Source organism: Amblyraja radiata, chromosome 3 (genome assembly GCF_010909765.2).
Source record: "Amblyraja radiata isolate CabotCenter1 chromosome 3, sAmbRad1.1.pri, whole genome shotgun sequence".
NCBI lineage: Eukaryota > Metazoa > Chordata > Chondrichthyes > Rajiformes > Rajidae > Amblyraja > Amblyraja radiata.
The window spans coordinates 72,353,787-72,369,342 of NC_045958.1; the positions used below are offsets into that span (position 1 = coordinate 72,353,787).

The window sequence follows — 15,556 nt, forward strand, 5'->3', positions numbered from 1 at the left end:
CTTGTTCCATGCTGTATAGCTCTGTGACTACAACTCTCAATAATGCTGGTAGACTTTGTTATTGTAAATGATGGGATTAAATCTCTAGTAATAAATAATTATGCAGTAAATTATACAGAAAAAGTTAAAGTTCATCAAAATTTTATTTAAATATACCAAAAATGGAAAATAATAAAAAATAGTCATAGAATTAGAGACATTGGCATTAGGATACTGATTACATAAATTCTGCTTAAAGAAAAGTGGAGACAGTTACTTGCAAAACTCTGACAGACACTGAAGTTATTGAACAGACACATTCAAACAATCCTTCATTGGATAATTTGTTCTTTGATTGCATCTTTGTAGGGACTAGGTAGCAGAGATTTGGTGCCACCCCTGGTTTTTGATAGGATTGGATTGTATTGGCTCTTGGGTGTCATGTATGGGAAGTTTTACAGAATACTAAGTGTAATCCCGGGAACTAATCCCGGTGCACCACATCACTTGCGGCAAAACCATCATCAATAATTGCGCTTTCATGACTCCTGATTTATCACCTCTTATCAGAAAAAAAGTGTGCCCAAAGGTGCATAAAATACGCAATGGTGAATGGTTCAGTGTGATCTGACGTCTTGCGACAGGAACGTTTGCAATGTCAAGTGATAAAAATGATTATATTTATGCACCGATAAATAAATGTGTTTTCCTAGATATACGTATGATTACAGGAAAGAGGGAAAATAATAATTGAGTCTCCCTGACTGTTTATGGAACTGCAGGGGTGGAAGATTGCAACCTTTACATGGTCCGTCCTGTTTCGACGAATGCAATCAACCCGGCGTGCATTCAAATAAGATCAAATTGAACAAGTTGTCCTGCAACTTTAGGCTGTGCATGCCAGACGCAAGAAGAAGAAGATGGAACTGTAAAAAACATAGGTCTCGATATTCTGGCCGCAGTAAGGGTGTCAGTGATGGTTATGACCAGGCACTGTACAGTTTTATAGTTTACACACCAAGTTACTGACCTGGAAATGTAAACCACTGTCAGAGCACCACATACGTTTCATGCTTTAAAGACCTTATGGAAGGGATGGAACTCATCTGTGAATGTGGCTTATTAAAACTATTAGTATACTGTTCAAATACTGGCCACACTCAAATGTATCCCCACTGTACCTTGCATGATCCTCACAAGTTCTCATGTATTAATTTATACATCTCTTATGTAATAATTGAGAATAAAACGTGTTGAAAATCTGTCAAGAACAATCCTCAACTAAATGTCACAATTGGTCCAGTAAATCCAAAATTGGTCCAGCAATTTAATTCAAAAATTATTGCTGGCATAGGCACAAAGTGCTCGAGTAACTCAGGGGATCAGGCAGCATCTCTACAGAAAAAGGATGGGTGACATTTTGGGTCAGAACCCTTCCTTCAGATTGAATGTAGAATGGTGGTGGGGGGTGGTGGGGGGGGGGGGGGGAGGGGGGGGGGGGGGGTGCTAGAGGTAGGAAAAAGGCAGAACTAATCAGAGCCGGTAATAGATGACCAAGTTAGGGTGGAGCCATAAGGACCTATTTTTGACTGGGGAAGAGGTGATATCGAAGGAATACAGGGATGCAAACAGGGGAACTAGTAGGACGACTACGTTGGGGGGGGGGGGGGGGGGGGGGGGGGGGGGGGGGGGGGGGGGGGGGGGGGAGAGAGACAGAATGCAGGGGTTACTTCAAATTGTCACCCATCCTTTTTCTCAAGAGATGCTGCCTGACCAGCTAAATTACTCCAGCATTATGTCTATCTTCGGTATAAGCCAATATCTACTTCCTTCCTTAACAATTATTGCTGGGAAATACATTGTATAATGCATTACGATTAGTTACAACTAATTTGATTGCTCTTCTATATTCTGCTACAATTTGTATCCAATATCCATGATAAGGCCAGTAAAAATATAAATGCTGTATTGGGTGCCCTTCCAAATGTAGTAAATAAATACTATATGATTACAACGTGTATATATTGACACCAACATGAATAACCGTTGATTTATTAATGAATGAAGCACATGTAGTAATGTGGCTTGCCCCGCTTGCAGTTTTTCACTTGCCACTTTCCTCTTCTCCGCACCAGGACACAGTTCTTGCCTTTCTTCCTTAATGCAGGTGGGAAACCTCGCTTCCAGTTTGTGAATGACACTTGCTCTCCTCCAGCCCAATCCCATTTGCCTGGCCTGATCCTGTCACTGAGGCCTAAGGATTTGAAGGAAATCAAGTAATTCACTGGATCCAATTGGCACAGATACTATGAGACTAACTTCTATGAAACGCATAAATGATAGACCTTTAATGGAAGAATTACTTACTTTTTTTAACATCATTTGCAGGAGTGCAAAAAGGTTTTTCATGCATGTACTTTGACAATGAACCATTTGAACAATAGTGGCTAATTAACAGGGATGTACAACTAACATTCTGATTGATGAAGAGTTCTCAGTTCATTAAGTGTAGATTAAAACAACGTGCCTCTGATGTTAGCTAAAATCAAAGATTAATGAGATACAATAGGCCTGAGGTTCATGGAGGGAATTGAAAGACATGGTGGGACTTGAAGGACTTGCAATAATCTAGTTTCTATAATATTTGAGGCACGATGTATATGCCCAACGTAAAAAAAACTGACAAGGGATTAGTTAGTTTAAAGACTGTTACTTGATTGTGGAACCAGTTCTGGGTGAATGTTGAATGAATCATATAATTAAGATGAAAGAGGATGTCATTGAATGAGCTTGCTCATTTACGTGATAAATCTTTGTGGAATCTCATGTGTTTTAAAAGGTAGTGTCTCTTTAAGAAGTTGCAGCTGTACGGACGTTGAGCCTGGGACAAATTTATTTTCTTCTTCTTTGCTCTTTGGAAATGTATTGACTATGTAGAAATTAACTGTGTATTCTCTGTCTTCTCAACTTTTATTAAACAGGGGACTTGGCTCAGCAAAGAGACTGTTCATTTTCTTTGCCGCATAACCTGGCATTAGGATTGGTGACCTTGTCGGCATTTTAAGTTTGCTTTCTTGTTATGGTTTTAATTCAATTAATTCAATGTGAAATTCAGATTAAGTTGTTGGATGAGAATTGGGAATAATGTTTTTATTGTTTTTTCTTTATAATTACTTTATTTGCGTCTGTTTAAGAACATTGAACCACAACACTATCTCAATGAAGCTGGTATATTGCAATGTTTAAGAAACATTTATACAGGTGCATGGATAGGACAGGTTTTGAGGGATATTGGCCAGGTAATATGGGACACGTTGGCTGGTGTGGGCAAGTTGGGCCGAAGGGCCTGTTTCCACACTGTGAGACTCTCTACAAATAAAATGACAGAATTCTAGAAATTAAGGACATCAAGGGATTTGGAATCAGTGTAATGAAGTGGCATGGAAATAAAAGATCAGCTATGAACTTACTGAACGCTGGACTGGTCAAGAGGAGCTGACTAGCGCACGCCTGCTTCCTTATCTTGTGTTCTCTCACAATTTGACACTCCAGCACCACAGGATGGTAATATGAATATACCGTGCCCTCCATATTGTTTTGGACATAGATCCATCATTTATTTATTTGCCTCTGTAATCAACAATTTGAAATTTGTAATTTAAAAAAATCGCATGTGGTTAAAGTGCACATTGTCAGATTTTATTAAAGGCCATTTTTATCCATTTTGATTTCACCATGTAGAAATTACAACAGTGCTTATACATCGTCCCCCATTTCAGGGCACCATAACATTTGGGACACATGGCTTTACAGGCGTTTGTAATTGCTCAGGTGTGTTTAATTGCCCCCTTAATGCTGGTATAAGAGAAATCTCAGCACCTAATCTTTTCTCAAGTCTTTCCATCACCTTTGGAAACTTTTATTGCTGTTTATCAACATGAGGACCAAAGTTGTGCCAATGAAAGTCAAATAAGCCATTATGAGACTGAGAGACAAGAATAAAACTGTTAGAGCCATCAACCAAACATTAGGCTTACCAAAATCAACTGTTTGAAACATCATCAAACAACATAGAATTTAGGAGATTGAGAGGGGATTTTATAGAAACTTACAAAATTCTTAAGGGGTTGGACAGGCTAGATGCATGAAGATTGTTCCCGATGTTGGGGAAGTCCAGGACAGGGGTCACAGCTTAAGGATAAGGGGGAAATCCTTTAAAACCGAGATGAGAAAAACTTTTTTCACACAGAGAGTGGTGAATCTCTGGAACTCTCTGCCACAGAGGGTAGTTGAGGCCAGTTCATTGGCTATATTTAAGAGGGAGTTAGATGTGGCCCTTGTGGCTAAGGGGATCAGAGAGTATGGAGAGAAGGCAGGTACGGGATACTGAGTTGGATGATCAGCCATGATCATATTGAATGGCGGTACAGGCTCGAAGGGCCGAATGGCCTACTCCTGCACCTAATTTCTATGTTTCTATCATTAAGAAGAAAGAGAGCACTGGTGAGCGTAATCGCAAAGGGACGGGCAGGCCAAGGAAGACCTCCACAGATGATGACAGAATTCTCTCTATAATAAAGAAAAATCCCCAAACCCCTGTCCGACAGATCAGAAACACTCTTCAGGAGTGGAATTGTCAATGATCACTGTCCCCAGAAGACTTCATGAACAGAAATACAGAGGCTACACTGCAAGATGCAAACCACTGGTTAGCTGCAAAAATAGGATGGTCAGGTCACAGTTTGCCAAGAGGTAATTAAAAGAGCAACCACAGTTCTGGATAAAAGGTCTTGTGGACAGATGAGACAAAGATTAACATATCAGAGTGATGGCAAGAGCAAAGTATGGAAGAGAGAAGGAACTGCCCAAGATCCAAAGCATACCACCTCATCTGTAAAACATGGTGGTGGGGGTGTTATGGCCTGGGCATGTATGACTGCTGAAGGTACTGGCTCACTTATCTTCATTGATGATACAACTGCTGATGGTAGTAGTATAATGAATTCTGAAGTGTATAGACACATCCTATCTGCTCAAGTTCAAACAAATGCCTCAAAACTCATTGGCCGGCAGTTCATTCAGCAGCAAGACAATGATCCCAAACATACTGCTAAAGCAACAAAGGAGTTTTTCAAAGCAAAAAATGGTCAATGCTTGAGTGGCCAAGTCAATCACACGTACTGAACCCAATTGAGCATGCCTTTTATCTACTGAAGATAAAACTGAAGGGGTCTAGCCCCCAAAACAAGCATAAGATAAAGATGGCTGCAATACGGGCCTGGCAGAGCGTCACCAGAGAAGACACCCAGCAACTGGTGATGTCCATGAATCGCAGACTTCAGCAGTCATTGCATACAAAGGATATGCATCAAAATACTAAACACGACTACTTTAATTTATATGACATTGCTGTGTCTCAAACATTATGGTGCCCTGAAATGCGTGGACTATGTATAAGCACTGCTGTAATTTCTACATGGTGAAACCAAAATGTATAAAAATGGCCTTTATTAAAATCTGACAATGTGCACTTTAACCACATGTGATTTATTCCATTACAAATCTCAAATTGTACAGAGGCAAATAAATAAATGATGGATCTTTGTTCCAAACATTATGGAGGGCACTGTACCTGTGCATACAGAGAGGACATGCTTAAGCTTAAAGATATTCTACAACCACATTGGACATCGATGAATTGTTTCTATCAGAGCTTTCCAAAATTCAGTTGGTTTTTGCTAGTATAGGCTTTTGGTGTTGAGTCGCTGATGACCAAGAGTAAATTATTAATCATTAATTGATCGTTAGGTAAGAGAATTCATTATTGAATGGCAGCAAAGATTAAACACAAAATAGTGAGTATCAAGAAGAATATTAATGTCAATGAAACAATTAGTTTATAAACTGCTTCTATCATTTTACATTTACCATGACACTATTCACATAACAGACAATTAATTTGCCTTTTGCAGAAGCAATGAGTTATAATAGAACATAAAGTTAAACAGCAATCTTGCACAAAAAAACAATGAGCAGTTTACCTGTCATAGAGGAGTCTAATGACGACCTTTCTCAGTCTAAAGAAGGTTTCTGACCCAAAATGTCACATCATTTTTCTCCATAGATATTGCCTGACCCGCTGAGTTACTCCATCATTTTGTGCCTTTCTACAGCAATGGTTGGGCAGAAACATCTGGAGCTGAATATTACACTTCCTAAACAGTTGCAATATGGATTAAGCGCTAGGAAGTGCAAATGCTATCCCAATCTAACATATGTGGGCCTATTGCCATTTTTATATCAGCACAGAGCAGCTCATGTGAGTCTTGGGAAGACAGGATATGCATTTAAAATATTTAATTTAATCAAATTGTTTCATCGCGTCTGAATTAATCTTAACTGCTGGTGTGTGGGTTACCCAAGCCTGAGGCAATCCAGCTGCAAACCACTTTTTGAAGGCCAGGAGCAGTAGCAGTAATGCTGTCCAGCTTTCTTGGAAAGTCTTTGGCCTGCCTTACCTGTCCTTCACCCACATCATGCTCGCTACCCATGACCCCCAACCACCCTGGATCACTCCCCTGTTTTTTCCTATGATCCTAGCCATCAGTCCCCCATCATCTGCCACCCAAGCCTTGATCTGTGGCCAGCATCTGCTCTTCTTCACAGATCATGCTTGATCTTCCTTGAGCCCAATCAGCAGCCAACTCATCTGCCATGGTCAGAATGCGAATGCCCTCCACCCCAAATCCTAAAGCCGGGCTGGAGTGTACCGATCTAGTTTCCTTCACTCTTGATTACTGGAGTCTATTACCACACACCTCTGGTTGTCAAGGATTTTTTCTGCCTATGTTGGTCAGCTTGTCCAACCAAAGGATGAAACACACAAACCATGTTAATGATGAGATACTGCAGCAGGATCTTTATGCAACTCCCTCTCCCCCATTGCTTTAGGCTCCACTCATACCTTCCCCATTCTCCATAAGTATCAGGTCCATGATAAATACAATTTAATTCATTGTGTATACAGTATGCTGCAGGAAGGAAGGTCAGTTCACGCACACAACCGTATCACCCATAGAGAATATTAGCCCTGGAGAACGTTAGCCGTGGAAAGTTGCTGCTGTGAAATTGCTCAGAATTACACAGTGGTACAGCGGTAAAGTTGTTGCCTTTCAGCACCAGAGACCACAGTTCAATTCTGACAACGGGTGTTGTCTGTATGGAGTTTGTCTGTTCTCCCTGTGACCACGTGGGTTTTCTCTGGGTGCTTTGGTTTCCTCCAACATTCCAAAGACATGCAGATTTGGTATAATTGTAAATTATTCGCAGTGTGTAGGATAGTGCTAGTGGACAAGGTGATCGCTGGTTTGCATGGACTCGGTGGGTTGAATGGCCTGTTTCTGCATTGCATCATTAAACTAAACTAAAATATATTTGATCCACTACATTTCTCCCCCAACAGCGTCAATTTTTAAAAACAATGGTTGGGATGGAGAGTGCGGTGAGAGGTTGATTGAAAATAAATGTAATCCACTGAACCATCATGCCCACTCCACTATTCCAGGGGTCTCCAAACTATGGCCCGCGGGCCACGTCCAGGCCCACCACGAGATTTTATGTGGCCCGCAGCAAGCTCTTCCGTGCGGCACGCTATTTAGCGGGTTCTGTGGTAGCGCGGCTTTAGAGAGACAGCGCAGAAACAGACCCTTCAGCACATCGAAGCAATGCCTCTACGCACTAGCACTATCCTACACACATTCGGGACAAATTCAGTTAACCTGCAGTGTGGGAGGAAACCAGAGCACCCGGAGGGGATAAAAAAATCTATCTCTCCGTTTCAGTGTGTCTGTGTGTGTCACAGTGTGTGTGTGTGTCTGTGTGTGTGTGTCTGCGTGTGTCACAGTGTGTGTGTGTGTGTGTGTGTGTCACCGTGTGTGTGTGTCTGTGTTTGTCACAGTGTGTGTGTCACCGTGTGTGTGTGTCTGTGTGTGTCACCATGTGTGTGTCTGTGTGTGTCATAGTGTGTGTCTGTGTGACATTTCTTTATTTTTTCCTACGGCCCGCAAAAATGTGCCAAGTATATAATGTGGCCCTCATGCTGAAAGGTTTGGAGGCCCCTGTACTAGACAGTAATATACGGCAGGAGATTGTTCTGGGGATAGTCATGAGGTTCCTTATCTCAGCTGCTGAAGAGGAATTATAAATTCAGTCATGCAGAAACTGAGCACACACCAACATTCATACATTAATTTTCATGAAAGAAGGTATTTACATACCAATCCAGAAAGGCCGCCTTCCACTGAAATCCCACAGCCACTCCATGTCCTGTTTTGAGATGACACTCACAAGGTTGCCATGGTGCCTGTTGAAAGTGAGACTTAATAATTCACATTTAAAATGGGCATGAGCGATGCTGCAAAATGTTGTTCAATGAGGAGGAATTTTTGAATTAACATTTTAAAAGCTGTGTTCACTTATGAGGTCATCCATTGCAATTGCACTGAACTATGGAAAGATAAAATATGGTTTGCATCCACAAATACATAGCTGCTTCTCAATCTGAAGATGATCCATTCTCGATGTGGGTAACATTACCCAACTGAATGTTAGAATGAGTTGCAAGCAGAGGTGAGATGATCCACCTTGTACAAATAATTCTAACTGGGACTCATATCTCTTGAATAGTATTCCAGATCCTGAGGTTCTACCTGTCCCCGGTGTTGCGAAGGCAATGTGCAGCAGCTGGGCACAGATGCTTCAGGACCAACAACTTTGATCACAAGTTCACCGGGCAGTGGTCAGCATGGATTGTCCTGCAGGCACTGCAGGGAAATGACTCCATGGATCCCGTGGCATGGTTCCCAGAGCAGACTGCCCAGCTTGTCTGGCGAAATGCCTCATTGCCAGAACTCACCAACAAGCACCAAGACCTGGCTTGGTTGGCGGTGAGGGGAGCCCTCCCAGTCAGATCCTTCCTGCACCGTCGGAACCTCACTACCAACGCACGCTGCCCTCGGGACGGCTTTATGGAGAGGAGACGGTTGCCCACATCTTTGCAGAGTGTGGATTCGCAAAGAAAGTGTGGAGAGGTTTGCAAGGGTCCCTGTTACGATTTATTCTGAACAGCTCCGTCACAGTGGACTTTGTAATTTACGGACTGTTCCCAGGGACAAATTCAGAAACTGACACCGAGTGCTGCTGGAAGGTCATCGTCAGTGAAAGACACTCTTTGGTCTGCCAGAGCTTTGCTGACCTCCCAGCGGAGCGAGATGTCCGTCGGGGAATGTTGCCGGCCGGCCAGTTGCAGACTGCAGGAGTACGTGCTGAGGGACGCACTGAAGCCAAGGCTCTGTGGGGGAGGACCACAGTCTAGGGTCCTTCTGCTGCTGGACATGGGGGGCAGGGTGTGGTAGAGACACCCCTCAAAATAAGGGAAGTGATTCCATGCCAGTGGGCCACATGAGTGGCAAGGATGTGGGAGAAATTTGTGAAATTTGGGTATTGTGTGTAAACAGCATCGAATGTTTGTATAGCCTCCGAGAAAGTCGGATGAATTTTTTGCATGGTTCCTGTATTGTATATATTTATTACTTGAATAAAGGCTATTTTGAAATTTAATAAAATACAGGTCCATCCCCAAATTTCCGGCATCCTCGATTCCAGAGCCTTTCTGGACTATCCCTTTTACTGGACAACAGAGATCACAGCCTCAGAGAGGAGTCCAACGGTACCAGAACAGTCCACCTACGCAGCCAAGATATCAATCAAATTAAATAAATGAACACATTAACTTTAAGTCTTACATCTCCTTGCAGGCTCGAGCTGCTCGTGTCCAGGTTGCCTTGTGCTCAGTGTTCAGATAATAGCAGTGATTGTTGTGGAAGGTCCAACCAAAGGGACACCTTTTGGCATTTTGTTCCTAAAATTAAAGATTGTCATTAAATATTCAATTTATGATTACTGAAGGATCCATGTTCTGTCAAATATGTTGCAAAAAATGTAAATCTATTACCAGCAATTTAATATTTAAAATATCGACTTCAAAGAGCCTAGTCAACTAAATTAGATGGAGATGGCTTGCAATGTGTAATTAAACAATGCCTCTTGGGCAGAAAGTAGCATGGACTAATCAACACTGTTAGTGTCATAATACATATTCACAGGAAAAGTAATTTACGAGGAGCGAAAAGCAGATTGAACTAAATAGCACTAATTAAGCCCCATTTGCACCATTTAAAGGGGAACGTGATTGCAACTGACAGTAGAATCATTCTGGAGGCTTCAGCAGCTAAAAGGAGAGACCATAACAAGAGAAGTGGTGGCACAGTGATGCAACAGTAGAGTTGCTGCCTTACAGCACCAGAAACCTGGGTTCGATCCTGACTACGTTCTCCCTATGATCGTGTGGGTTTTTTTCACTGAGTGCTCCAGTTTTCTTCCACATTCCAAAGACGTACAGGTTTGTAGGTTAATTGGTTTTAGTAAAATTGTAAAAATTGTCCCAAGTGTGCTGGATAATGTCAGTGTACGGGGTGATCACTGAACTCGGTGTAGGGCCTGTTTCCAAGCTGTATCTCCAAAGTCTAAAGTAAAGTCTAAAGACAACACTCATTTCCTGATATGAATCTGAAGGTCTTGGTCAATGTAATGGAGAGAAGTAGAGAGGACCTCTTCCTGCAAGGCGCTAGGGTTTCCTGAAAGCAGATAGCCAAATGAAATCCAATTTTAGAAAAGATATACCATTCAGTTTGGATGGTCCCTGTAACTAGTGGAAGTACTAACTGCAAAGTGGTGTTGATATATTTTAACTGAGAGTATTAATATCATTAGTGATAGAAGCAGTAACTGCAAAATTAAAAGTGAAGCGTTGAAATTTGACAAACAAGTCAATGCCGTGGTAAAAGCTAGCTTCTTCCAGCTTCGGACGATAGCTAAAATAAAACAATTCCTCCAGTTTGACGACCTTGAAAAGATCATCCACTCATTTATCTCCTCCCGTCTTGATTACTGCAACTCCCTTTACACTGGCATCAGCCAATCATCCCTGTCCCGCCTGCAATTGGTCCAAAACGCCACAGCGAGACTCCTGACGGGCACCCGGAAAAGGGTCCACATCACCCCGGTTCTGGCCTCTCTCCCTGTGCGGTTCCGAATCAATTTCAAGCTCTTTCTTTATGTTTACAAAGCCCTTAACGGATTTGCCTCCACCTACATCAAAAATCTGCTTACCCACCATACCACCTCCAGGTCCCTCAGACCGGCCGACTTGGGGTGACTGACCACCCGTCTTGGGGTAACTGACCGTCTAGGCATAAGCTCTGGGGCGACCGCACCTTTGTGTTTGTAGTTCCTAGACTATGGAACAGCATCCCTCTTCCCATCAGAACTGCCCCCTCCATCGACTCTTTTAAGTCTAGACTTAAAACATATTTCCACTCTCAAGTCTTTGTTGAGGGAGCGCTGTATGTATGCATCTATGTATGTATTGTTGATCTATGTACTACTGTTTGTAGCACATTAGCACCTGCACCAATGCAAGGCACTTTGGTCAACGAGAGTTGTTTTTAAATGTGCTATAGAAATAAAATTGACTTGACTTGACTTAATACTACAGGCAAAGTGCACTCTTATGCCCCTGTCCCACTTAGGAAACCTGAACGGAAACCTCTGGTGACCTTGCGCCCCACCCAAGGTTTCCATGAGTCGCCAGAGGTTTTGGTCACTTGCCTGGAAGCCTCGACCGAAGCGTGAGTTGCATCAACTGACCAAAGATCCTACAGGATCTTTGCTACCGACCGCACACACACACACAAACACATCGCGAAGGTGGAGGCCAGGGGCAGTGGAGGAGCGTTGTCTGCGCAATGAAGAGGAAGGTAAACGGCTGCCTTTTAGAGCAGGGGCGGAAAACCCGGGGGTGGGGGCAGAGGGGACACGTCCCCCCTCTGTTTTGAGAGGTGGGGGGGACATCCCCCCCAAGTTTTTGTAACCTGGATTTTAAAACCCGGTGAAATCTCCGCTTTCCACGAGATATTGGGGGTGGGACTGATGATCGAGGGCGCCGATTGGACAAGAGACGTCGGTCGGCAGGCAATGGGGGCAGGACATGATGATTCAGTGCGATGATTGGAGGACGGAGGAGTGGGGGGGGGGGACTGAGTATAGAGTGCGGTGATTGTAGGAGGGAGACGTGGCACAGACCTGCGTTTCATCCGCAGCCAGGATCGATCCCGGCCGGCTCTCTGGCGCTGTCCTGTCCCCTCCCGAGTACCCCCCCGCGGGTGGCCAGAGAGGTCGGCAGCAAAGATCCTCTGCTATAGGATCTTTGGTCGGGAATCAGACGGGCCAGCGCAGAGAAACAGCGCTAAACCCAGCTAACTCTGCCTGTCCCGCGAGGTGAGCCTACAGCCTTCCTGAACTTGTGGGAAATATGGCCAGTGCGGAGAAGCAGCGCTGGTGTCCCGTCAGTCCAGACAGGGCTGTAGTTAACCCGGTGAGACAGGCAGAGTTGAGCTGCATTTAGCGCTGGGTTGAACCTCCGAAGCCTCGCGCGTGTGTGTTTGAGTGTGCGCATGCGTGCGTGGCCGCCAAAAAAATGTCCCCCCCGGTCCCCTCCATGTTTTGATAGCGAGATCCGCTCTTGCTTTAGAGAGCATGGGAGAGAAGGGGAGAGGAGGAGAGAGGGGGGGAGAGAAGGGGGGAGAGAAGGGGGGAGAGAAGGGGGGAGAGAAGGGGGGAGAGAAGGGGGGAGAGAAGGGGGGAGAGAAGGGGGGAGAGAAGGGGGGTGAAGGGGGGGGGGGTGATGGGGAGAGAAGGGGGGGGGGGGAGAAGGAGTGGAGACAGTTTTAAGAAGTTTAATAAAATTAGCGGGCATTTTACCTTCCGGCAGATCTTCTAGGTCCTGAAAACCAAAGATCCTACAGGATCTTTGCTGAAAACTCCAATGAGCCAATCAAAATGTCTGGTCAGCGAAGGAGATTGCCTTCGACTGCCTGTAAGTAAATAGCAACCCCACTCCACTGGCTTCGACCAAACAGCAACCTATTTTTAGTCGAGGTCGGCTTTGTTTTTTTTTTGAAATAATCGCAGGAACAGAGAAGAAGTCTCGACTACGCGGAAATCACTTTCCACCATTAGGGATAGAGACCAAAACCTCCGGGAACCTCACGGAAACTTTGGGTGGGGCGCAAGGTCTCCAGAGCTTTCCTTCAGGTTTCCCAAGTGGGACAGGGGCATTACTGTTAGATTAAAACTCCCCTACTTGACTGTTTTGGTAGTAATCATTGGCGTTCCTAACATAAACTCAGCCCCAACTTCACATAAAACCTCACCACTCCTCCAGAAGGAAAGCAAACCACAAAGTTTAACGCTGCTGATAATCTCACTATTGAAGGGAATATCAGGACATATATTGATAATGTGTTCTTGATAATTAACACATATATCAACTTAAATGCACAATTTGAAAGGTAAACTATTAATTATCTATTGCTAATAAAACATTTAGAAGTTCTCGAGTCAAATAATCCATTTACTTAATTTTAACGGTTGTTTATTCCATTTTTATTTCCCCCGTTATTCCATACTGATGTAATGAATCACCAAAGTTCAATACTACTTTTGCCGGTGAGAAATAATATGGTGAAAGATGAAGGAGAAATTCAAGTTAAAATTCCTGCATGGAATTAGAAGTAACATATAACATACTGATTATGTATTGGGTACTGTGACGAAATGTTATAACAGATGACATAGCGGCACATTTGGATAGCAGTAACAGGATCGGTCCGAGTCAGCATGGATTTACGATGGGGAAATCATGCTTGACAAATCTTCTGGAATTTTTTGAAGATGTAAGTAGGAAAATGAACAAGGGACAGCCAGTGGATATAGTGTGCCTGGACTTTCAGAAAACATTTGATAAGGTCCCACATAGGAGATTAGTGGGCAAAATTAGGGCACATGGTATTGGGGGTAGAGTGCTGACATGGATAGAGAAGTGGTTAGGAGACAGGAAACAAAGAGTAGGGATTAACGAGTCACTTTCAGAATGGCAGGCAGTGACTAGTGGGGTACCGCAAGGCTCGGTGCTGGGACCGCAGCTATTTACAATATACATCAATGATTTGGATGAAGGGATTCAAAGTAAAATGAGCAAATTTGCAGATTACACAAAGCTGGGTGGCAGTGTGAACGGTGAGGTGGATGCTATGAGAATGCAGGGTGACTTGGACAGGTTGGGGGAGTGGGCAGATGCATGGCAGATGAAGTTTAATGCGGATAAATGTGAGGTTATCCACGTTGGTAGCAAAAACAGGAAGGCAGATTACTATCTAAATGGCTTCAAGTTGGGAAAAGACGAAGTACAACGGGATCTGGGGGTCCTTGTACATCAGTCTATGAAAGTAAGCATGCAGGTACAGCAGGCAGTGAAGAAAGCGAATGGCATGTTGGCCTTTATAACAAGAGGAATCGAATATAGGAGCAAAGAGGTCCTTCTGCAATTGGACAGAGCCCTAGTGAGACCACACCTGGAGTATTGTGGGCAGTTTTGGTCCCCTAATTTGAGGAAGGACATTCTTGCTATTGAGGAAGTGCAGCGTTGGTTTAAAAGGTTAATTCCTGGGATGGCGGGACTGTCATATGCTGAGAGAATGGAGCAGCTGTGCTTTACACTCTGGAGTTCAGAAGGATGAGAGGAGATCTCATTGAAACATATAAGATTGTTAAGGACTTGGACACGCTAGAGGCAGGAAACATGTTCCCGATGTTGGGGGAGTCCAGAACCAGGGGCCACAGTTTAAGAATAAGGAGTAAGCCTTTTAGAACGGAGACGAGGAAACAATGTTTTTCTCATCTCGGTCCTAAAAGATTTCCCCCTTATCCTTAAACTGTGACCCCTTGTTCTGGACTTCCCCAACATCAGGAACAATCTTCCTGCATCTAGCCTGTCCAACCCCTTAAGAGGAGAGACTGGAGATGTGGAAGAGGTTAAGACAGGACATGATTGAGATATATAAAATTATGAGAAGTATAGATAGATAGGGTGCATTTAAGAATTATTTGAATGAAGTATGAATTACTTTGGCATAGAGGGCTATTGGGCAGGTACAAGTTAGTGGGAGTTAATACAGAAGGGTACACATGTGTCAGTGTGGATGAGTTGGGCGGAATGGCTTGATTCTATTTTAAGACTATGATCTTAAAATAGAGGATGTTGCCAGGAATAGAGGGTCTGAGCTATAGGGAGAGGGTGAGTAGGCTGGGACTCTATTCCTTGGAGCGCAGGAGGGTGAGGGGTGATCTTACAGAGGTGTATAAAATCATGAGAGGAATAGATTGGGTAGATGCACAGAATCTCTTGCCCAGAGTAGGTGAATCGAGGATCAGAGGACATAGGTTTAAGGTGAAGGGGAAAAGATTGAATAGGAATCTGAGGGGTAACTTTTTCACACAAAGGGTGGTGGGTGTATGGAACAAACTGCCAGAGGAGGTAGTTGAGGCTGGGACTATCCCAACGTTTAAGAAAGAGTTAGGTACATGGATAGGACAGGTTTGGAGGGATATGGAGCAAACG

At 43.6% G+C, this 15,556-nt stretch overlaps 1 protein-coding gene across 2 annotated transcripts in view; it reads right to left on the bottom strand.

Moving 5' to 3' along the window:
- Positions 1 to 1,715: 1,715 nt before the first annotated feature.
- Positions 1,716 to 15,556, bottom strand: part of frem1 (FRAS1 related extracellular matrix 1) — a 141,577-nt gene continuing 127,736 nt past the window's right edge. For both annotated transcript variants that reach the window (XM_033018045.1, XM_033018046.1), the window contains 3 exons: positions 9,783 to 9,898; positions 8,256 to 8,341; positions 1,716 to 2,233 (listed from right to left, as the gene is read on the bottom strand). In XM_033018045.1, the coding sequence (XP_032873936.1) occupies positions 2,034 to 2,233; positions 8,256 to 8,341; positions 9,783 to 9,898 (402 nt within the window). In that variant the 3' untranslated portion in view covers positions 1,716 to 2,033. The remainder of the gene's footprint in view (positions 2,234 to 8,255; positions 8,342 to 9,782; positions 9,899 to 15,556) is intronic.